Here is a 24,556-nt window from a genome sequence, read left to right as displayed (position 1 = left end):
GCCCAACGCGTCCGTCTCCGTCACTCCGCCCGACGCGTCCGTCTCCGTCACTCCGCCCGATACTGACATTTCAGGGTTAGGTGGACACCAGAGAATTCAGGCAGATAAATGTTCTCGCATCTCTCGGGGGTTCTATTAGTGAATAGGAATGGGGGGGGCCAATTTTTGGTGAATTTTGCACTAAAATTCCCTTCATTGACTGGAAGGATTTGCCCCCTTTAAGAACCGGGCCATTTTTTGCGATACGGCACTGCGTCGCTTTAACTGACAATTGCGCGGTCGTGTGACATTGTACACAAACAAAATTGACGTCCTTTTTTCTCCCCACAAATAGAGATTTTTTTATTTTATTTTTTTTGTGGTATTTGATCACGTTTGCGCTATAAACAAAAAAATTTGCTACAATTTTGAAAAAACTCAATATTTTTTACTTTTTTGCTATAATAAATATCCCCCCCGCAAAAAAATTCATCCATTTAGGCCAATATGCATTCTACATATTTTTGGTTAAAAAAATTGCAATAAGTGGATATTGATTGGTTTATGCAAAAGTCTTCAAAACAGGGGATAGATTTATGACATTTTTATTATGTTTTTTTGTTTTTTTTTACTTGTAATGCAATTTTTATCAGGATTTGCCCTCTTAATGGCCAGGGCATTTTTTTGCAATACGGCACTGTGTTTTTTTTTTAACTGCAACGTTGTACCCAAACAAAATTTATATATTTTTTTCCCACCAATAGAGCTTTATTTTTGGTGGTATTTTAGCATCTCTACGGTTTTTATTTTGATGCCCATTAATGTGTGAAAAACGCACAAAAATGCAATGTCCAATGCTCCGTGACCGAAAAAAGGTTCCGGAGCTACGTTGGGGCTTTTGTCGTGAGTAGCGAATGGGCTGCCCTAGGTGTGATGCACATTAATGTGCGAAAAACGCACAAAAGTGCAATGTCCAACGCTCCATGACCGAAAAGGTTCCAGAGCTACTTTGGGGCATTAATGTGCGAAAAACGCACAAAAAGCAATGTCCAATGCTCCGTGACTGAAAAAACGGTTCCGAAGCTACTTTGGGGCGTTTGTTGCGAGTAGTGAATGGGCTGCCCTAGGCGTGATGCGCATTAATGTGCGAAAAACGCACAAAAGCGAAATTTCCAATGCTCCGTGACCAAAACAAGTTTCAGAGTTTGGGGCGTTTGTCGCTAGTAGTGAATGGGCTGCCCTAGGCGTGATGCGCATTAATGTGTGAAAAACGCACAAAAGCGAAATTTCCAATGCTCCGTGACCAAAACAAGTTTCAGAGTTTGGGGCGTTTGTCGCTAGTAGTGAATGGGCTGCCCTAGGCGTGATGCGCATTAATGTGTGAAAAACGCACAAAAGCGAAATTTCCAATGCTCCGTGACCGAAAAAAGGTTCCGCAGCTACTTTGGGGCGTTTGTCGCGAGTAGTGAATGGGCTTCCCTAGGCGTGATGCGCATTAATGTGTGAAAAACGCACAAAAACGCAATTTCCAATGCTCCGTGACCAAAACAAGTTTCGGAGTTTGGGGCGTTTGTCGCTAGTAGTGAATGGGCTGCCCTAGGCGTGATGCGCATTAATGTGTGAAAAACGCACAAAAGCGAAATTTCCAATGCTCCGTGACCAAAAAAAGGTTCCGCAGCTACTTTGGGGCGTTTGTTGCAAGTAGTGAATGGGCTGCCCTAGGCGTGATGCGCATTAATGTGTGAAAAACGCACAAAAACGCAATTTCCAATGCTCCGTGACCAAAACAAGTTTCGGAGTTTGGGGCGTTTGTCGCTAGTAGTGAACGTGCTGACCTAGGTGTGATGCTCTTTAATGTGCGAAAAACGCACAAAAAGCAATGTCCAACGCTCCGTGACCGAAAAAAGCTTCCGCAGCTACTTTGGGGCGTTTGTTGCGAGTAGTGAATGGGCTGCCCTAGGCATGATGCGCATTAATGTGCGAAAAACGCACAAAAGCGCAATGTCCAATGCTCCGTGACCGAAAAAAGGTTCCGCAGCTACTTTGGGGCATTAATGTGCGAAAAACGCAAGCGGGAAGGCAGGATCCCGATGCTGTCAGGCGGGAATGGGGGCCTGAAAACCGGGTATCGGTGGATTGTCCCTTTAATGGTGACTTCCGTACTGCTTGTATACAATGTAACTGATCACATACAGTATAAAAGATTCACAAGTAACAAATAAGGTTTTACAATGTTTCAGTTGCAGTGTGTAGATGTGTGTCAAGTCTATACAGAATGCAATAATAAGAGGAAATACTGCTCTCCGACCACAAGAGCTTACAATCTAGAGTGCACTTTATTCTCGCATAGGAAGAAATGTCCCAGCTATAGATTCCCCAGCAGATAAATAAAAGGCGATTCATTTGTATCGGTTGTATGTCCTCTATAGAGCTCCCAGGGAGTTTTGTTCTTTTTATACCTTTTTTATTGTGGAACTCCGGAGTTCCTCCCACACAGATCTACCTTTATGTGGCGATGAACGAGGCACTTAGCCTAATGGCACGGGGAGTGCTCCTCGTAACGCTCGCCGCCGGTGGCTTTCCTAAGTAGGCGATCGCCGATTCGCTCGTTTCTCCAGTATGAAATGATGTTTTCCGCCGTTAACGGTACGGATTACTTATCCGCCTATTTTTTTTTTATTTTTTTTTTATTTCTCTCATCACTCAGACGGCAATCTGCATAAAATCACATCAATTTCCGTCCATAAAACCGGGCTGAGAATGTGTTATTTTTCCGCTGAAATTGCGATAATCGCAGCATAAAACAGCGGGCGCGTCAGGTAACGAGCGGCTCACAATTATCCGGCTGCCGATAACTGGATGTAGCGCGTTTTATGGGACGCGCAGAACGGGTTATTTACATGGCACGCAACGCCGCTGCGGAAATGTCTCCTACTTACCTCCCCCCGCTGTGGCGGTAATTATATTTTATGGTTCCTGTAGATTTTATGGGTTGTCGTCGCACTTCAGACGCCGTTAATGCGTTAGGTGCGGCCGCTTTAACTACGCATTTCATTTAACGCGCCTGTAAACCAGAAATCGTCTGAGTCTTGAGTACCTTTTATTTTTTATTTTTTTTTATTAAATCTTTTTCTTCAATTTTTTTTATTTATTTATTTTTTTGTCGGTTTTGTTGGCTCGACTGGAACTGACACACAAGTTCTGGCAACTCCAAGTGGGTTTTTTTAGCTCCCTTTTTCTGGGGAGCCAGCACAAAAAATAACTATACAGCATCTAGAGCCCCCCCCACACCCCCTTTTCCCTCCCCCCTTTATATTTTTTTGTTCTTTTCCTCAGGGGGCGGGGGGAGGGGGGAACATAAGGAGGGATACCCCCCATTATTTGCTTGTCTTGTCGATATGTTCTGTACCTTTTTTGTGTATAATATTTGTAAAGAAAGAAAAATCAATAAAGTATAAGATTAAAAAAAAAAAAAATATATTATATATATATATATATATATATATACACAGTATCTCACAAAAGTGAGTACACCCCTCAAATTTTTGTAAATCTTTTCTTTTATCTTTTCATGTGACAAGTGAAAATGTCCAAATTGGGTCCAAAGTGTCAATATTTTGTGTGGCCGCCATTATTTCCCAGCACTGCCTTCACCCTCTTGGGCATGGAGGTCACCAGAGCTTCACAGGTCGGCACTGGAGTCCTCTTCCCCTCCCCCATGATGACATCACGGAGCTGGTGGATGTTGGAGATCTTCCCCTCCTCCACCTTCCGTTTGAGGATGTCCCACAGATGATCAATAGGGTTTAGGTCTGGAGACATGCTTGGCCAGTCCATCACCTTTACCCTCAGCTTCTTTAGCAAGGCAGTGGTGGTGTTGGAGGTGTGTTTGGGGTGGTTATCATGTTGGAATACTGCCCTGCGGTCCAGTCTCTGAAGGGAGGGGATCATGCTCTGCTTCAGTATGTCACAGTACATGTTGGCATACATGGTCCCCTCAATGATCTGTAGCCCCCCAGTGCCGGCAGCACTCATGCAGCCCCAGACCATGACACTCCCACCACCATGCCTGACTGTAGACAAGACACACTTGTCTTTGTCCTCCTCACCTGGTTGCCCCCACACACGCCTGACACCATCTGACACCAAATACCTTTATCTTGGTCTCATCAGACCACAGGACATGGTTCCAGTAATCCATCTCCTTAGTCTGCTTGTCTTCAGCAAACTGTTTGTGGTCTTTCTTGTGCATCATCTTTAGAAGAGGCTTCCTTCTGGGATGACAGCCATGCAGACCAATTTGATGCAGTGTGCGGCGTATAGTCTGAGCACTGACAGGCTGACCCCCCCCCCACCACCTCTGCAGCAATGCTGGCAGCACTCATACGTCTATTTCCCAAAGACAACCTCTGGATATGACGCTGATCACGTGACCTCAACTTCTTTGGTGGATCATGGCGAGGCCTTTTCTGAGGGGAACCGGTCCTGTTATACCGCTGTATGGTCTTGGCCACCGTGCTGCAGATTAGTTTCAGGGTCTTGGCAATCTTCTTATAGCCTAGGCCATCTTTATGTAGAGCAACAATTCTTCTCTTCAGATCCTCAAAGAGTTCTGTGCCATGAGGTGCCATGTTGAACTTCCAGTGACCAGTATGAGAGAGTGAGAGCGATAACACCAAATTTAACACACCTGCTCCCCATTCACACCTGAGACCTTGTAACGCTGACGAGTCACATGACATTGGACATTTTCCCTTAGGGGTGTACTGACTTTTGCTGCCAGCGGTTTAGACATTAATGGCTGTGTGTTGAGTTATTTTGAGGGGACAGGAAATTTACACTGTTATACAAGCTGTACACTCACTACTTTACATTGTAGACAAGTGTCATTTCTTCAGTGTTGTCACATGAAAAGAGAGAAGAAAAGATTTACACAAATGTGAGGGGTGTACTCATTTTTGTCAGATACTGTATGTCTAAGCAAAAAACTTTTTTTTTTTTAATTGCTCCTTGGTGCAATAAAACCCACAGAGTGCCCCATGGAAAAAAGCCACTAATGGCCACCTGAGCCAACTCATTGACACCAACGAATAATGGAGGCGATTGCGCCAGTTCTGGTGTTATGCATGAAGCGTTGTGCGGTGCTAGGAGTGATTGACTGCTCAGTGACTTGGATTGAGTAGGAACTCTCTTAATGACCTCAATGTTGGAGAGTTAACTTCTTCGATATGTTTAACCCATCGCTTGGCTATTGGTCATCCGAGCCAGCTTGGTGTCACCAATGAAAATGGAGGTGATTGTGCTCATTTTGGTGACATCAGCAGAAACTTGGCACTGCTGGGAATGTCTGACTGCCCGGTGGTATGCACAGAAGCTGGATACTCAAAGGTCCTCAGATCTCCTTCTTTCGTACCCACCAAAAAAATGAGACCTGATGGAGTATGACATCCATACACCCGATGTTCTGGTGACATGTAAAGATGTTTGTGAGACTGATAACAAATCCCTGATTTCATAAATGTTTCCTATAATGTTACTGGCCCATCGTGGCAGTAGCCCAATCTGTGCCTGTGATGACTGGCATGCTGCATCTCATTGGTGTTCCCTGGTAAATGATTGTCGTATTGCAGCCTCAGGGCAAAGCCGCTTTACTGACTGGGAACTCGCCCATGCCACACTTAGAGGGCTGCCAAGATGGCTGCCTGCTGTGTAAGGTGAATCTGTGAGGATGGAGAACCAGATAATACAACAAATGTACAAATTCTGTCATAGAAAGACAGCGGAGCCCAGAGAGGTCTCAGGTATGAGGATAGTGGGGTCATAATTGGTCCTCAGTCCTGGGAAAAACTAAACCCCTCACCCATACACTATATAGATCTGGATCCAAATCAATCCCAGAACCTGATTGCCAAATATTCTCTTTTGCTTGCCCATTTTTCGCTCTCGTCCGTCTTTCTCTCATCTGTCTCTATTTCTCTCGTCCGTCTCTATTTCTCTCGTCCGTCTCTATTTCTCTCGTCCGTCTCTATTTCTCTCGTCCGTCTCTATTTCTCTCGTCCGTCTCTATTTCTCTCGTCCGTCTCTATTTCTCTCGTCCGTCTCTATTTCTCTCGTCCGTCTCTCTCTCTCGACCGCCTTTCTCTCTCTCTCTCTCTCTCTCGACCACCTTTATCTTGTCCGTGTCTTTCTCTCTCTCGTCCGTGTCTGTCTCTCTCTCTCGTCCGTGTCTGTCTCTCTCTCTCGTCTGTGTCTCTCTCTCTCTCTCGTCTGTGTGTCTCTCTCTCTCTCTCGTCTGTGTCTCTCTCTCTCGTCTGTGTCTCTCTCTCTCGTCTGTGTCTCTCTCTCTCGTCCGTGTCTCTCTCTCTCGTCCGTGTCTCTCTCTCTCGTCCGTGTCTCTCTCTCTCTCGTCCGTGTCTCTCTCTCTCTCGTCCGTGTCTCTCTCTCTCTCGTCCGTGTCTCTCTCTCTCTCGTCCGTGTCTCTCTCTCTCTCGTCCGTGTCTCTCTCTCTCTCTCTCGTCCGTGTGTCTCTCTCTCTCTCGTCCGTGTGTCTCTCTCTCTCTCGTCCGTGTGTCTCTCTCTCTCGTCCGTGTGTCTCTCTCTCGTCCGTGTGTCTCTCTCTCTCGTCCGTGTCTCTCTCTCTCGTCCGTGTGTCTCTCTCTCGTCCGTGTCTCTCTCTCTCGTCCGTGTCTCTCTCTCTCGTCCGTGTGTCTCTCTCTCGTCCGTGTGTCTCTCTCTCTCTCTCGTCCGTGTGTCTCTCTCTCTCTCTCGTCCGTGTGTCTCTCTCTCGTCCGTGTGAATGATGTGTCTCTCTCTCGTCCGTGTCCCTCTCTCTCGTCCGTATCCCTCTCTCTCGTCCGTGTCCCTCTCTCTCGTCCGTGTCCCTCTCTTTCGCCCGTGTCCCTCTCTCTCGCCCGTGTCCCTCTCTCTCGCCCGTGTCCCTCTCTCTCGCCCGTGTCCCTCTCTCTCTCGTCCGTGTCCCTCTCTCTCTCGTCCGTGTCCCTCTCTCTCTCGTCCGTGTCCCTCTCTCTCTCGTCCGTGTCCCTCTCTCTCTCGTCCGTGTCCCTCTCTCTCTCGTCCGTGTCCCTCTCTCTCTCGTCCGTGTCTCTCTCGTCTGTGTGTCTCTCTCTCTCATCCGTGTCTCTCTCTCTCTCATTCGTGTCTCTCTCTCTCTCTCGTCCGTGTCTCTCTCTCTCTCTAGTCCGTCTCTCTTGTCCGTGTGTCTCTCTCTTGTCCGTGTGTCTCTCTCTTGTCCGTGTCTCTCTCTTGTCCGTGTCTCTCTCTCTCGTCCGTGTCTCTCTCTCTCGTCCGTGTCTCTCTCTCTCGTCCGTGTCTCTCTCTCTCGTCCGTGTCTCTCTCTCGCGTCCGTGTCTCTCTCTCGCGTCCGTGTCTCTCTCTCGCGTCCGTGTCTCTCTCTCGCGTCCGTCTCTCTCTCTCTCGCCCGTCTCTCTCTCTCTCGTCCGTCTCTCTCTCTCTCGTCCGTCTCTCTCTCTCTCGTCCGTCTCTCTCTCTCTCGTCCGTCTCTCGCTCTCGTCCGTCTCTCGCTCTCGTCCGTCTCTCGCTCTCGTCCGTCTCTCGCTCTCGTCCGTCTCTCGCTCTCTCGTCCGCCTCTCGCTCTCTCGTCCGTCTCTCGCTCTCTCGTCCGTCTCTCGCTTTCTCTCTCTCGTCCGTCTCTCGCTCTCTCTCTCTCGTCCGTCTCTCGCTCTCTCTCTCTCTCGTCCGTCTCTCGCTCTTTCTCTCTCGTCCGTCTCTCTCTCTCTCTCTCTCGTCCGTCTCTCTCTCTCTCTCTCTCGTCCGTCTCTCGCTCTCTCTCTCGTCCGTCTCTCGCTCTCTCTCACTCTCTCGTCCGTCTCTCGCTCTCTCTCTCTCGTCCGTCTCTCTCTCTCTCGTCCGTCTCTCTCTCTCCGTCTTTTGTCTGTCTCCCGTCTTTCTCTTTCTCCCCCTCTCGCTCTTTCCCTCCCTCCCACCCTCTCGCTCTTTCCCTCCCTCTCGCTCTTTCCCTCCCTCCCTCCCTCTCGCTCTTTCCCTCCCTCCCTCCCTCTCGTTCTTTCCCTCCCTCCCTCCCTCTCGTTCTTTCCCTCCCTCCCTCCCTCTCGTTCTTTCCCTCCCTCTCGCTCTTTCCCTCCCTCCCCTCCCTCTCGCTCTTTCCCTCTCGCTCTTTCCCTCTCGCTCTTTCCCTCCCCCTCTCCCTCTCTCCCTCCCTCCCTCTCTCCCTCCCTCCCTCTCTCCCTCCCTCTCTCCCTCCCTCCCTCCCTCCCTCCCTCCCTCCCTCCCTCCCTCCCTCCCTCCCTCTCTCCCTCCCTCCCTCCCTCCCTCCCTCCCTCTCTCCCTCCCTCCCTCCCTCTCCCTCCCTCCCTCCCTCTCCCTCCCTCCCTCCCTCTCCCTCCCTCTCCCTCCCTCCCTCCCTCCCTCTCCCTCCCTCTCCCTCCCTCTCCCTCCCTCTCCCTCCCTCTCCCTCCCTCCCCCTCCCTCCCTCTCTCCCTCTCCCTCCCTCTCTCCCTCTCTCTCTCTCTTTCCCTCCCTCTCGCTCCCTCTTGCTCTTTCCCTCCCTCTTGCTCCCTCTCGCTCTTTCCCTCCCCCTCCCTCCCTCTTTCCCTCCCCCTCCCTCCCTCTTTACCTCCCCCTCCCTCCCTCTTTACCTCCCCCTCCCTCCCTCCCTCCCTCCATCTCGCCCTTTCCCTCCCCCTCCCTCCCTCTCGCCCTTTCCCTCTCCCTCCCTCCCTCTCGCCCTTTCCCTCCCTCCCCCTCCCTCCCTCTCCCTCCCGCCTTCCCTCTCCCTCCCTCTCTCTCCTTCCTTCTCCCTCTCTCTCCTTCCTTCTCCCTCCCTCTCCTTCCTTCTCCCTCCCACTCCTTCCTTCTCCCTCCCCCTCCTTCCTTCTCCCTCCCCCTCCCTCCCTCTCCTTCCTTCTTCCTCCCTCCCTCTCCCTCTCTTTCCCTCGCCCTCCCTCCCCCTCCCTCTCACCCTTTCCCCCCCCTCCTTCCCTCTCACCCTTTCCCCCCCCTCCCTCCCTCTCGCCCTTTCCCTCCCCCTCCCTCCCTCCCTCTCGCCCTTTCCCTCCCCCTCTCTCCCTCCCCCTCTCTCCCTCCCCCTCTCTCCCTCCCTCCCTCCCTCCCTCCCTCCCTCCCTCCCTCTCTCCCTCCCTCCCTCTCTCCCTCCCTCTCTCCCTCCCTCCCTCTCTCCCTCCCTCCCTCCCTCTCTCCCTCCCTCCCTCCCTCCCTCCCTCTCTCCCTCCCTCCCTCCCTCTCTCCCTCCCTCCCTCTCTCCCTCCCTCCCTCCCTCTCTCTCTCCCTCCCTCCCTCCCTCTCTCTCTCCCTCCCTCTCTCTCGCCCTTTCCGCCCCCCTCCCTCTCACCCTTTCCGCCCCCCTCCCTCTCGCCCTTTCCGCCCCCCTCCCTCTCGCCCTTTCCGTCCCCCTCCCTCTCGCCCTGTCCGTCCCCCTCCCTCTTGTGCTTTTTATCCCTCCCTCTTGCTTGCTCTTTCCCTTTTCTCTCTCCCCTCTCCTCTCCCCACTCTCTCCTTTCTCTATCCCCTCCCTCTATCTCTCCCTTCTCTCCTCCCCCCTCTCCCATCCCCCTCTCTGTCTCGCCCCTCTCTTGACATAAATACACCCCCCCCCCCCCCCCGCCTTCACTGGTTTCCTGGTAGATCTGTGCACTTCCTCTTTATTACTTCTCCTTTTCAGTGGGATGCCGGCAGATCTTATTCTGCTGTAACGGTCCTGATTTCTGTGAGTAGTATTCAGACATTTAGTCCAACAATAAAATGACACAAAAAAGTCTGAATATGACGACTTTCCTTTGACCTCCTATATCCCCAACACTGGTGTGAAGCTTTCAAGTCTCATTTCAGCACCAACTGCGCATAACCGGCCCACTGATCGTCTGTCCTGCTGCAATTCCATGTGTGTAGCTGGTCACATCTCCAGATGGGGGGCGCCGTAGTTGCCGCCGGTTACCGCCTCTTCCTAATGTCTCTGTGGAGGAGCCCGTGGAATTTCCAGCTTCAGTGTGATCCCCGGAGGCTCCTCTATGGAAAGCATACATAGAATTCTACGATTTGTCCCATTTTTAAAGGGGTTGTAAAGGTTCATTTTTTATTTTCTAAATGGGTTCCTTTAAGCTAGTGCATTGTTGGCTCGCTTACCTTTTTCCTTCGATTTTTTTCCTTCTAAATGTTTTTTTTTTTTTTTTTTTTTTCTTTATCTGAATTTCTCACTTCCTGTTCCTCCTCAGTAAGCTGTTCTGGCTGACTAAACACCGCTCGGATGGTGGGGTGAAGTTTACTGAGGAGAAACAGGAAGTGAGAAATTCAGACAAAGCACTAGCTTAAAGGAACCTATTTAGAAAATAAAAAAACAAAGCTTTACAACCCCTTTAAGATGATGCTAATAGAATAAATGATGGCAGTTTTCCTAATATGAATAATACGCCAAAATGCAAATGCACAGCCGCATCCCGGATAGATCCAGGGGTAAGGAAGAAAACTGGGGGGAGAAGGAAGGAACCCCAGATACTAATTATGGGACAATATAACAGCATATACAACAAAATTTTATCACATACTGTATATATGATTAAAAAACAAAAACAATCCCTCCTGCGTCCAACCTCCTGCAGAAGGGGGTTAATAAAGGGGAATGTGATCCCACTGGCGTTCTATAAGCAGTGACTGACGTATCCTGGGATGGAAGGAGAGCTGATTCCCGGTGACGGGTCCACTTGGGCGTGTCATTCGGGCGCACAGCGAGCGTATCGCGTTCCCACATCTGATACAGATCAGGCGGTTAGCGGAGTGTGTCAGTACACTTTATCAGATGGCGTTGCTGAAATGTATCCGCGTAGAACGCCTTTCAAACTCGTAGATCGCTGAGCGCCTCCGACGTGGATGGCTGGGGAAAGACATAAGCTGCGGAGCGCGCCGCGCCCTGCCGTGGGCGTGGAAGTGTGCGAGCGCGCCGCGCCCTGCCGTGGGCGTGGAAGTGTGCGAGCGCGCCGCGCCCTGCCATGGGTGTGGAAGTGTGCGAGCGCGGCGCCCTGCCGTGGGTGTGGAAGTGTGCGAGCGTGCCGCGCCCTGCCGTGGGTGTGGAAGTGTGCGAGCGCGGCGCCCTGCCGTGGGTGTGGAAGTGTGCGAGCGTGCCGCGCCCTGCCGTGGGTGTGGAAGTGTGCGAGCGCGGCGCCCTGCCGTGGGTGTGGAAGTGTGCGAGCGTGCCGCGCCCTGCCGTGGGTGTGGAAGTGTACGAGCGCGGCGCCCTGCCGTGGGTGTGGAAGTGTGCGAGCGCGGCGCCCTGCCGTGGGTGTGGAAGTGTGCGAGCGTGCCACGCCCTGCCGTGGGTGTGGAAGTGTGCGAGCGCGCCGCGCCCTGCCGTGGGTGTGGAAGTGTGCGAGCGTGCCGCGCCCTGCCGTGGGTGTGGAAGTGTGCGAGCGCGGCGCCCTGCCGTGGGCGTGGAAGTGTGCGAGCGCGCCGCGCCCTGCCGTGGGTGTGGAAGTGTGCGAGCGCGGCGCCCTGCCGTGGGTGTGGAAGTGTGCGAGCGTGCCGCGCCCTGCCGTGGGCGTGGAAGTGTGCAAGCGCGCCGCGCCCTGCCGTGGGTGTGGAAGTGTGCGAGCGCGGCGCCCTGCCGTGGGTGTGGAAGTGTGCGAGCGTGCCGCGCCCTGCCGTGGGCGTGGAAGTGTGCAAGCGCGCCGCGCCCTGCCGTGGGTGTGGAAGTGTGCGAGCGCGGCGCCCTGCCGTGGGTGTGGAAGTGTGCGGAGCACGCCGCGCCATGCTGGCCGCTTTCCGTACATCTACATTTTCTATCTGTTGGAAGCTTCTCATCCCGATTAAAGCAGAAACGATCGGCATCAGGGATTTTGGCTTTGCTGTACGGTGACATCGTGAGTTGGCGAAGCAGATTTGGGGCTCCGTCGCCAGCGCTGTCTGTGCCCACTAAAAGCAACCAATCGCCATCAGTCTTTCATTTTCAAAGCTTAACTGAACAGATGGACAGTGGAAGCTGATTGGTTGCTCCAGTAAGGGGAAAGGAAAGCAGCACTGTGCTGGGAGGAGTTATAGGTAGAAGGGGATTGAAGGGAAGATACGGTGAGGATTTGTTCTAAAAAAATGTTTTATTTCAAAATAAATATTACAAAAATCTAAAAAAAAACAGAAGCCAAGTCTGATTTAATTGTAGCTTATTGGCGGAATCTTCTGTTCCGGCCTCCGTATCGACCATCCCCACCTAATCTATATGTCATAGGTGTTTTTATACTTACATGTAACATTTGTTATTTCAAACAGTCCCGGATTGGAGACATCATTACTAATCAACGCGTTTCGTACCCCAAAGGCCACTTCCTCAGGAGGATTGGTGCATGCATATCTATTAGCGATTTTCTGTCCCTCCCCCACATACTGTATATCTCAGGTGTCCAGTATTTCATAGTAACATTCCTGGATGGAGACATGATCACTGCTCAACGCGCTTCGTAAACCGAAAGTCCAGTTAGGAGGAATGGTGCATATATACTGTAGAGAGCCTTGAAAAAGTATTCATACCCTTTGAAATTTTCCACAGTTTGTCATGTTGCATCTAAAAACTTAAATGTGTTTTCTTGGGATTTTATGTGATGGACCAACACAAAGTGACACATAATTGTGAAGTGGAAGGGAAATGATAAATGGTTTTCCATTTTTTTTTTTTTTTACAAATGAATATATGAAAAGTGAGGGGGTGGGCATTTGTATGGCGCCCCCTTTATTCTGATACCCCTAACTAAAATCTAGTGGAGCCAATTTCCTTCAGAAGTCACCTGGTTAGTAAATAGAGTCCACCTGTGTGTAATGTGATCTCAGTATAATTTCAGCTGTTCTGTGAAGCCCTCAGAGGTCTAGAGAACCACATGAATATGCTTTGATGTAAACCATTCCATTGTAGCTCTGGCTGGATGTTTCGGGTCATCGTCCTGCTGGAAGGTGAACCTCCGCCCCGGTCTCAGGTCTTTTGTAGACTCTAACAGGTTTTCAAGTCGGAGGAGGACCCTGATAAGAGGAGGAGCCTGATGTAAGGGGGCACTCTGATGGGGACACCTGATGTAAGGGGGCACTCTGATGGGGACACCTGATCTAAGGGGGAAGGGGGCACTCTGATGGGACACCTGATGTAAGGGGGCACTCTGATGGGGACACCTGATGTAAAGGGGCACTCTGATGGGGACACCTGATGTAAAGGGGCACTCTGATGGGGACACCTGATGTAAAGGGGCACTCTGATGGGGACACCTGATGTAAGGGGGCACTCTGATGGGGACACCTGATCTAAGGGGACACCTGATGTAAGGGGGAAGGGGGCACTCTGATGGGGACACCTGATGTAAAGGGGCACTCTGATGGGGACACCTGATCTAAGGGGGAAGGGGGCACTTTGATGGGACACCTGATGTAAGGGGGCACTTTGATGGGGACACCTGATGTAAAGGGGCACTCTGATGGGGACACCTGATCTAAGGGGGAAGGGGGCACTCTGATGGGACACCTGATGTAAGGGGGCACTCTGATGGGGACACCTGATCTAAGGGGACACCTGATGTAAGGGGAAAGGGGGCACTCTGATGGGGACACCTGATGTAAGGGGGCACTCTGATGGGGTCACCTGATGTAAGGGGGCACTCTAATGGGGACACCTGATGTAAGGGGGCACTCTGATGGGGACACCTGATGTAAGGGGGCACTCTAATGGGGACACCTGATGTAAGGGGGCACTCTGATGGGGAGACCTGATGTAAGGGGGCACTCTGATGGGGACACCTGATGTAAGAGGGGACACTGATGTAAGGGGCACTCTGATAGGACACCTGATGTAAAGGGGCACTCTGGGGACACCTGATGTAAAGGGGCACTTTGATGGGGACACCTGATGTAAAGGGGCACTCTGATGGGGACACCTGATGTAAAGGGGCACTCTGATGGGGACACCTGATGTAAAGGGGCACTCTGATGGGGACACCTGATGTAAAGGGGCACTCTGATGGGGACACCTGATGTAAAGGGGCACTCTGATGGGGACACCTGATGTAAAGGGGCACTCTGATGGGGACACCTGATGTAAAGGGGCACTCTGATGGGGACACCTGATGTAAAGGGGCACTCTGATGGGGACACCTGATGTAAAAGGCCACTCTGATGGGGACACCTGATGTAAGGGGGCACTCTGATGGGGACACCTGATCTAAGGGGACACCTGATGTAAGGGGGAAGGGGGCACTCTGATGGGGACACCTGATGTAAAGGGGCACTCTGATGGGGACACCTAATGTAAGGGGGCACTCTGATGGGGACACCTGATGTTAGGGGGCACTCTGATGGGGACACCTGATGTAAGAGGGGACACTGATGTAAGGGGCACTCTGATAGGACACCTGATGTAAAGGGGCACTCTGATGGGGACACCTGATGTAAAGGGGCACTCTGATGGGGACACCTGATGTAAAGGGGCACTCTGATGGGGACACCTGATGTAAAGGGGCACTCTGATGGGGACACCTGATGTAAAGGGGCACTCTGATGGGGACACCTGATGTAAAGGGGCACTCTGATGGGGACACCTGATGTAAAAGGCCACTCTGATGGGGACACCTGATCTAAGGGGACACCTGATGTAAGGGGGAAGGGGGCACTCTGATGGGGACACCTGATGTAAAGGGGCACTCTGATGGGGACACCTGATGTAAGGGGGCACTCTGATGGGGACACCTGATGTAAAAGGGCACTCTGATGGGACACCTGATGTAAGGGGGCACTCTGATGGGGACACCTGATCTAAGGGGACACCTGATGTAAGGGGGAAGGGGGCACTCTGATGGGGACACCTGATGTAAGGGGGCACTCTGGGGACACCTGATGTAAGGGGGCACTCTGATAGGACACCTGATGTAAAGGGGCACTCTGGGGACACCTGATGTAAAGGGGCACTCTGATGGGGACACCTGATGTAAGGGGGCACTCTGATGGGGACACCTGATGTAAAGGGGCACTCTGATGGGGACACCTGATGTAAAGGGGCACTCTGATGGGGACACGTGATGTAAAGAGGCACTCTGATGGGGACACCTGATGTAAAGGGGCACTCTGATGGGGACACGTGATGTAAAGAGGCACTCTGATGGGGACACCTGATGTAAGGAGGTACTCTGATGGGGGGACCCTTTGTCTAGCTGTGGCATTTCCTGGGCAGCCTTCTTCCATCGGCGCAGTGATTTGAAGGTGATTGTTGGTTTTCGTTTTCTGACTCGGTTTGATGTTGGGAATGTTCTGATTGGAAGTCAGGAATGCGTCGGTGACAAGGGAGCGCGGTGACATGGTATCACCATCCCGGAGTCATGTCTTCTGATGGCGCCGCCGTTGCCTGGGGCAGAATAGATGTTGTAAATGTGAAATGATTTCTCGGAGAGGTGCGCTCATTGAAATCTCTCGCTTCACGCGTTTTGAGCTTGCCTGCGGGAAACATCCCGCCATAGGAACACATTGTGCCGGCAGGATGGCCTCTGATGGAGCTGAAGAGGTCTGTGACATCATTTCATCCAGAAATCAAAATGTTTATTGCTGATTTCAAATGTCACTGCGCTGTGCGTGTGAAATGCGTTCAGGATGATGGGGGGGGGGGGAGGGGGCACATTGAAGGTCACAATGACCCCAGCACCTTACCTGGGCTCCTGTCTGTAGGCTGCCATGGGATTTGTATGTCTGTCCATCCAGTCCTGAGATGTGCACAGCTCTGTCACACAGCACCTGATTGCCTCTAAGTACAGGCATTGTCCTTCCTGCAGGCGGTGATTGGCCAGTGAAAGGAACAGCAGCAGACTGATGAATTCATCTTTCTTTAGCTCTGCCATCTCCTATCAGCACGCTCCTTGTTAGTACATAAGCACTGCGGGACAGCTGATTGGCTCCTTGTGCTGTTTCTTCCACTTCCAGTCTGAGCTCTGCTGTACTGCAAAGAATTTATAAAAACATGTTTAGTTCAGCTTTAAGTTTTCATGTCACGGCGGCACTCCACCCCGCCTAAAAACACGATGACATTTCTGTTGGTGGGGGTGAAGACACCGACCCCGTCGGGTTCAACCCAAAAATAACCTAAAAATTTTCTTGCAGAACGCCGAGCTACAACTACGCCCCGAACCCCGACAAGCACTGGATCATGAGGTACACCGGCGCCATGATGCCCATCCACATGCAGTTCACCAACTTGCTGCAGAGGAGGCGCCTGCAGACCCTGATGTCCGTGGAGGACTCCATGGAGCAGGTAGGGCTCAGGGGGGGTGGGGGAGGGGAGAAAACGCCATAGTGTCCCATAGAAAGAAGACTCGTCAGCAGAGTTCATTGGGGCAAAAAATTTCCATTTAGTTTTAGTCTTAGGACTAAAATGCCATTTTAGTTTTAGTCCCATTTTAGTCTTCTGCGATTGTTTCTAGTTTTAGCCGTATTTGGTTGACTAAAACTAGAAATAATTGTAATGAATTTGTAAAAATTTCTCTACAATTTCCAAACTCCTTGTATACTGCTGGAGGGAGAAATCGAATCTGTTCTTATGTATGGCATGGAGGTGTGAGCATGACCTACCCGTGTTCATTTTGAAGTCAAATTTAGTTTTAGTCTTACTCTTTTGACTAAAATGGCGTTTTAGATTTAGTTGTGTTTTAGTCGACTAAAATAGTATTAATTTAGTCGACTAAAATGTTTCAGTAGACAAAACGACCACTGCTTTCCAGGCCCCCGATCCAATTTCCTTTTACATAGGATTCATTTTCTGAAATCGATAATAACGTCATTTTGGAATGTAGCAATGAATTAGTAGTAAAAGCCGTGTTGTTATAATTATTATTACTCGTGTTCTTTTTATTATTATTGTTAGTAGTAGTATTGGTGTGTTTGCTTATCTTTAGTTCTGTTTTTTATCGATATTAGTTGTAGTATTATTATGTTATTTGTAGTAGTAATAACAATAATACAAATAATACTACTGCCATTGTTATTATTATTATTACTCTACAAATAACACCAATATAAACTTATTATTATTTTATTATTATATTATTATTATATTATTATTATTATTATTATTATTATATTATTATTATTGGTGGTGGTATTTGTATTCTTTTTTTATATATATATTATTATATTATATTTTATATATATATATATATATATATATATATATATATATATATATATATTATATTACAAAGAACACTGATACTACTGCCAATATTATTAATATAATATAGCAGTAGTGTTAATAGTAATATTGTTCTTTGTACATATATAAATACAAGGACAATAATACAAATAACACTAATACTACTACAACCACCAATCAGAATAATATCACGTTTATATTAGTGTAATTTGTATAATAATAATGGTGCTAGTATTGGTGTTATTTGAATAATATTAGTGGCAGTGGTATTAGTGTTATTTGTATATCATTATACAAATAACACTAATACTACTGACAATATTATTATTATAATGTAACAGTAGTGTTAATAATAATATTGGTAGTGTTATTTGATTATTATTATATAAATACTACTGTCAATAATATTATTATGTAGCAGTAGTCTAAATAATATTCATAATATTGGTAGTAGTGTTATTTGTATAATAATATACAAACACTAAGGGCCGGTTCACACTGCGACGCGAGGCGAGGCGACACGGCTCGCCTCGCCTCGCTCCCGCAAGTCGCCCCCATTCAGTACTATGGAACCGTTCTGAGAGGAGCGACTCGAGTCGCTCCGACTCAGAAAAAAGGTTTCTGTACTACTTCGGGGCGACTTCGGGGGCGACTTGCATTGACTTCTATGCAGAAGTCCTCTGCAAGTCGCCGCTGAGCTCCCCGCAAGTCGCGGCGAGGTAAGTCGGAGACGCCTCGCCGCGGCTCGCTGTGTGAACCGGCCCTTAAACTACTGCCAATATTATTATTGTTATAATGTAACAGTAGTGTTAATAATAATGTTGGTAAACGGGATAGTGTCCACTATTATTCACCAAGATCAGGCTGGCTTTATGCCACATAAGTCCACGGCAACCAACCTTAGGAGATTATTTCTAAACATGCAGCTGCAGGCAGATAATGGGGAGAGTAGGGCCCTTCTGTCCCTTGACGCCAACAAGGCGTTTGACAGTATAGGCTGGAGGTACCTGTGGGCGGTGTTAGGTAAGTTTGGCTTCGGACAGCGCTTTATTGCCTGGGTTAAACTACTGTACGCCTCCCCGAAGGCCAATATTAGGATGACGGACAAGATGTCTGCCGATTTTGCATTGGCCAGGGGGACGCGGCAAGGGTGCCCGCTGTCCCCCTTGCTTTTCGCATTCGCGATAGAACCTCTTGCCGCCCTTATAAGAGACAGTGTAGGAATACGGGGATTTCAGTATGGGGCTGTTCACGAGAAGATCATGCTCTATGCGGATGATATGCTGCTTTTCCTGGACGACCCCAGCCAGTCCCTGCCGCAGGTGATGACCATAATAGAAAAGTTTGGAAGGTTCTCCGGCTTGACCATTAACTGGTCTAAGTCGGCCATGTTGATGTTAGATGGAGGAGAGGTGGCGGTTCCAGAGTCCTGCCCAGTGCCAGTAGTGACTAGTTTTAAATACTTGGGGGTACAAATAACGTCCAAAGTAGGGGACTACTGCTCAGTGGACATATGCCCACTGCTGTCGAGATTCCCGGGACAGGATAAATACATGGAACACCCTTAGGATGTCCCTGGCCGGGAAGGCCAATCTTATAGAAATGATTTTACTGCCCCAATTGCTCTATTTCCTCCACAACTCACCGGTTGTAATACATTTAAAAATTTTCAGAGTAGTGAATACGCTTTTTCGGAAGTTGTTGTGGAACACGAAGCCCCCTAGGATGAAGTTGGAACAGCTGCAGCGCTCCAAGGACAGCGGAGGGTTGGCGGTACCCAACCCTTGGCTGTACTATGTTGCGGCCCAGTTGCAACATTTGGTGGGCTCCATGTCGCATGAACCGGCGGGCTCCTCAGCAAGGCTGTTGCTTCATGCGTCAGGGGCAGAGACCATCCCTATGGGACTGGAGGCCCAGATGTTTAAGGGCTCCAATAAACTAACCCCTACGCTGTCCATGATACAAAAAATATGGAACAAGAGTAGACAGTTGCAGGGGGTGCAGGGATTCACGGAATATAGTCCGATATGGGGTAATCATACGTATGTAGAGATCGCTAAAATACAGCCTGACCCTAGATGGAGTGCCCATAACGTAAAAATGCTGTCCCATATATTTCAGGAGGGAAAGCTTCTCTCCTTTGCAGCCATGCAGCGTAAATTTAACCTTACGGAGGCTATGATCTTTCCCTACTTGCAGCTAAGGCACGCGGTGGCCGCGCAGGGGGACTCGGGAGAATGGGTATTGTCGCCCACCCCGTTGTACCATGCGTTGCACTCTGCGGACGGCACGAAGGGTATAATCTCACAATGCTATCAGATGCTGCTAGCGCGGCACCTGCGTGACCACCCGTGAAAAGCACTGCCGCTTTGGGAAAAGGATGTAGGTACACTCACGGGTGAGCAGTGGGAGGAGGCTATGCAGGCCATCACCTCCTGTTCGCTGAATGTGGCGCAAAAAGTCTCACAACTTTATATCACACTAAGAGCGCACTACACACCGGTTAGGCTGTGTAGGATGGGCGGGACGGCTGACCCCCTGTGCGGTAGGTGCAGGCAACATGAGGGGGATCTTATCCACCTCATGTGGCGCTGCCCGAAGCTCCACAGATATTGGAAGGAGGTAGTGGACACTGTCAATATTGGTGTTTCACACGCAGATACCTCTGGATCCCATATGTTGTATTCTAGGGGTACTGGAGGATGTGGTGTCTTTGGAACCAATCAGGGTGGCGGTCTCCAGGGCGCTATTCCAGGCTAGGAAACTTATTTTGCTGGGCTGGAAATCTGCAGAACCCCCAGCAGTGGCGACCTGGATAACCCATATGGGCAGGACCCTTATCATGGAGAAATACATCTATCAGCACAGGGGATGCCCGGGAAGGTTTGAACGCCTGTGGTCCCATTGGCTGGATACACCTGGGCTAAGTCCAAACAAATTAATATTGTCCAGATTACTGTAAGATGTGTGGCAAAGGGCGGACAGGGGATGCTTAGTCCGGAAATGTTATACCTGCTGGGGAACTTTGTGCGATTATGGGGCGAAGGGAGGAAGTCCTGGGCTGATGTATTGCATGTCTATACATTGACAATTGTGTATCAAGCGGATGTAACTGTGCACTGGAAATTGTTACTTCAATAAACACCTTTTTGATTTAAAAAAAAAATAATAATAATATTGCTAGTAGTGTTATGTGTATATTATTATTATATAAATCTAATACTACTGTCAATAATATAATTATTATGTAACAGTGGTGTTAATGATAATATTGGTAGTAGTTTTATATGTATATTATTATTATTATTATTATTATTAAAATAACACTAATACAACTGTCAATAATATAATTATTATTATAATGTAGCAGTAGTGTTGATATTCATAATAATATTGGTAGTAGTGTTTGTATATTATTATTGTACAAATAACACTAATACGACTGCCAATAATATTATTATATAATGTAGCTGTAGTTTTAATAATAATAATAATAATATTAGTATTAGTGTTCTTTGCACATATATAAGTATAATCAGGATTATACAAATAACACTAATACTACTGCCAATATTATTATTATAATGTAACGGAAGTGTTAATAATAATAATAATAATGGTAGTAGTGTTATTTTATTATTTTTATATAACTAACACTAATACTATTATTATTATTATTATTATTATGTAGCAGTAGTGTTAATAATATTCATAATAATATTGGTAGTAGTGTTAGCATATTAATATTATACAAATAACACTAATGCTACTGCCAATATTATTATTATATTGTAACAGTAGTGTTGTTAAGAATATTGATAGTAGTGTTATGTGTATATTATTATTATTATTATTATATAAATAACACTAATACTACTGGCAATAATATAATTATTATGTAACAGTAGTGTTAATATACAAATAGCACTACTAACAAATTCTATCATTAACACTACTGTTACATAATAATTATATTATTGGCAGTATTATGAGTGTTATTTTATTATTATTATTATTATTATTAATAATAATAATAATAATAATAATAATAATATACAAATAGCACTACTAACAAATTCTATCATTATTATTATTATTATTATTATTATTAATAATAATAAAATAACACTCATAATACTGCCAATAATATAATTATTATTATTATTATGTAGCAGTAGTGTTAATAATATTCATAATAATATTGGTAGTAGTGTTAGTGTTGTTTGTATATTATTATTATACAAATAACACTAATACTACTGGCAATAATAATATTATAATGTAGCTGTAGTGTTAATAATAATAATATTTTTTATTAGTGTTCTTTGTACATATATAATTATAATCAGGATAATAATACAAATAACACTAATACTACTACAACCACCAATAATATGTTTTTATATTAAGTTTTAGGCCCTTAGGCAAAGGGAAGGAGACGGGGGGGGGGGGGGGGGCAGAGAGGATTTTCTTGGTACTGTCAGGAAATTTACAATGGCATAAAATAAAAAAAATCTTTATTACAATTGTGCAAAAGATACACAAATATTCCACAATAAAATCAAGAATTAAAACTGGCCCATTACAGCGGCTTCACTGCGATTCTAATATTTTTCCCGCATTATTGAGCACAGTACACAGTATAGATGATATGTGCGGTTAGACAATAGTCGCCATGCAGGGCATGCTAAAATGACGTATGATAATAGTAATTAATAGGCCACTTTAGCATGCCCTCAGTTCGCTTTAGGTGAAGCCCAATTGGACTTTCAGTTGAAATCCTCGAAGCACAGTCCAGCTTTATGAAAACAAGAAAGGTGCGGAGTCTTACAGCTTGGTTTCTGTGGAGTAAGAAAGGCCTTTTCCCTTCCAGCAAGCTTCAGAGAAAGACACTTGCTCCCTGGGTGGAAGCAGTGGTCTCTCTGCAGAGGTCTGACACACCCCCTTGCTGAGCTAGAGCTCTCCAGTCAGCTCGGTTTATTTCTGCTTGCTTTTGTTTTAATGTAAGCCAACAGGTAAAAGAATTAGGCAGGCCACAGAAAGTCCAGTAATGGTGATGGATGCTAATTACTTGTTTGTTGATAGACATAGAATAGATTGATTTGGGGAAAATACCACATTATGGCCACTAGATGGAGCTGAGGATCATAAGATATACTTATTCACTATGGTTGCAGCTCCATCTTGTGGTCAAATAGAGGTATTTTCCCCAAACTGTTTTTCTTTTTTTTTTTATAAATGAATAACGTTCAACTTCGGAGAGAAAAGAGCCAAATAACATTTGATTTTGCTCAGATGCACACAGAACGTTTATATATTCCTCGTGCCGAGATAAACACAGAAATAAAAGCCTGACGGACTCTAACCCTTCACTGAAGCTGCAGCTTGTAGTTAAGGATTGCGGCGTTTGCTGATCGTTTTTTTTTGCCGTTGCCTCTCGCCGTCGTTCCTCTCCACCGACCCCATTAATAATTTCTGAGTTCTCCTCCGTCTTTATGATTTTAGTTTACGTTTTCTCCCCACAAAGCCGGGAGCGTTAAAACGTGTTTTGTTAAAATTATGAGCAGACGCACGCGGCCTTTCCTTCTCGCTAATGTTTTATTAATCTGCACAATAGACAATTTATTGTTTTTATTTACTGAGTTAATAAAAGTGCGGCCGATCGTGTCTGCTCACCCCCGCCGAGGAACGCGCCGCGAATATTGATGTACTCGGATGATTCCGTCCTCTGAGCCTCACGTGTCCGGGGTGCCTGGCCGGGTTCCACAGACAGAAGATTTCATTGTACCGCTCGAGGGATGGAGCACCTCATCTTCCTCTGATGTCCCCAATATTGGTTCGGCCCATAAAATGCACTGATATGAAGGGGACCTGTCACCAGATAGAGATTCATGGTGACTCCTCCAGGTATTCCCTCTCAGAGATCACAGGACTCCCCCTTACAATCCCTTTATCTGCTTTCCAGTTCTAAAGGAGGGCACCAACTTTGTTCAGGCATCGTCCGGGGTCACCATCTACTTATGGGACCTAAATGCCTGTTCAGAGATGACATAATCATGTAAATTCTGGTGCCTGTGCAGTTTTTGGTTGCATTAAAAAATGTCTTACAAGATCAGCCCCTGCTGCAGCCTCTCACCTTGTGACTCCCTACAAAGTTACAATGTTGCAGCCTCTCACCTTGTGACTCCCTACAAAGTTACAATGTTGCAGCCTCTCCCCTTGTGACTCCCTACAAAGTTACAATGTTGCAGCCTCTCCCCTTGTGACTCCCTACAAAGTTACAATGTTGCAGCCTCTCACCTTGTGACTCCCTACAAAGTTACAATGTTGCAGCCTCTCACCTTGTGACTCCCTACAATATTAACACTGTTGCAGCCTCTCACCTTGTGACTCTCTACAAAGTTACAATGTTGCTCTTCCTCAGCCATGCACAGATAGAACAGAACAAGATAGTTAATATTATTTCCATTGCCTTGTCTTATAGAAGGAAGGTTTACATTGTTTAGATATATACAACAGTTTTATTTTATATACTGCTTTATCGCTCATAAAGGATCATCACCCCACCCAAAAAGAGGTCCCTGACCATGAGGTAGTTTACCCCTCTACCATCGGCTATGACCCTGTATACCTCTCCTGAAGCTTCCTATATGAGCCGGTGTAATAATAATATTATTATTCAGGATTTATATATTATTATACCGAATTAAAATATTATTATTATTTTTAGAATACAGGCTTTATAGCTTTATATCGTAGTATTATACAGGTTTTATATAGTAGTAGTATTATTAGTATTATTATTAACAATAATACCATATAAATCCTGTATAATATTTAAAGGAGAAGTCCAGCCGAAGCTCGTCTGTCTATACTCCTCCTCTGGGTCACAGGCTTGCAGTCCCTTTTGCACTCCTGTAACCCGATTTTTTTTTTTTTTGCAGAGAGCGGACTGAAGTGCGCTATCTTTGCTGACGTCACCAGTGTCAGTCCAGGCACCGCGTTATCGCGAGAATGGACGTCTGGATCCACCAGGTGCCTGGACTGATGCCTATCTCAGCCTCTCAGCGAGTCGCTGAGATCCTGAGATGGCCCGCTCCCCGCCCCTTCTACTTAGTGCTCTGCAGCTCTCTGCTCACAGAGCTGTGAAAAAAACGAGCGATTGACGATGTTGGATCGCTTGGTTTTTAGTACAGAGGGGCCAGGGGACAGATGCAGCATCGGACTGTTGCTGCATCCCCCTAGGTAAATATGAATCTAAAAAAATAAATAAAAAATTTAAAAAAAGATTACTTATTTTTTTAAAGTTTGTAATTTGTAAGTAATACCATATAAACCCTGTATAATAAATCCTGTATAATACTATATAAATCCAGTATAATAGTAGTAGTAATAATAAATAAAATTCTT

General features: G+C 47.3%; 1 protein-coding gene across 1 annotated transcript in view; it reads left to right on the top strand.

The window, feature by feature from the left end:
- The window catches only part of SULF2 (sulfatase 2), a gene marked incomplete in the record, with an annotated part of 294,975 nt that overhangs the window by 241,042 nt on the left and 29,377 nt on the right, over positions 1-24,556 (top strand). The window contains 1 exon segment of the mRNA XM_077460607.1: positions 16,099-16,249. Coding sequence (XP_077316733.1) covers positions 16,099-16,249 — 151 coding nt within the window.

Source organism: Lithobates pipiens, unplaced genomic scaffold (assembly GCF_037356315.1).
Source record: "Lithobates pipiens isolate NorthernLeopardFrog02 unplaced genomic scaffold, aLitPip1_a1.2 Scaffold_28, whole genome shotgun sequence".
Lineage (NCBI taxonomy): Eukaryota > Metazoa > Chordata > Amphibia > Anura > Ranidae > Lithobates > Lithobates pipiens.
The sequence above is the reverse complement of the archived record's forward strand: the minus strand, read 5'-3'. Positions and strand labels throughout refer to the sequence as shown.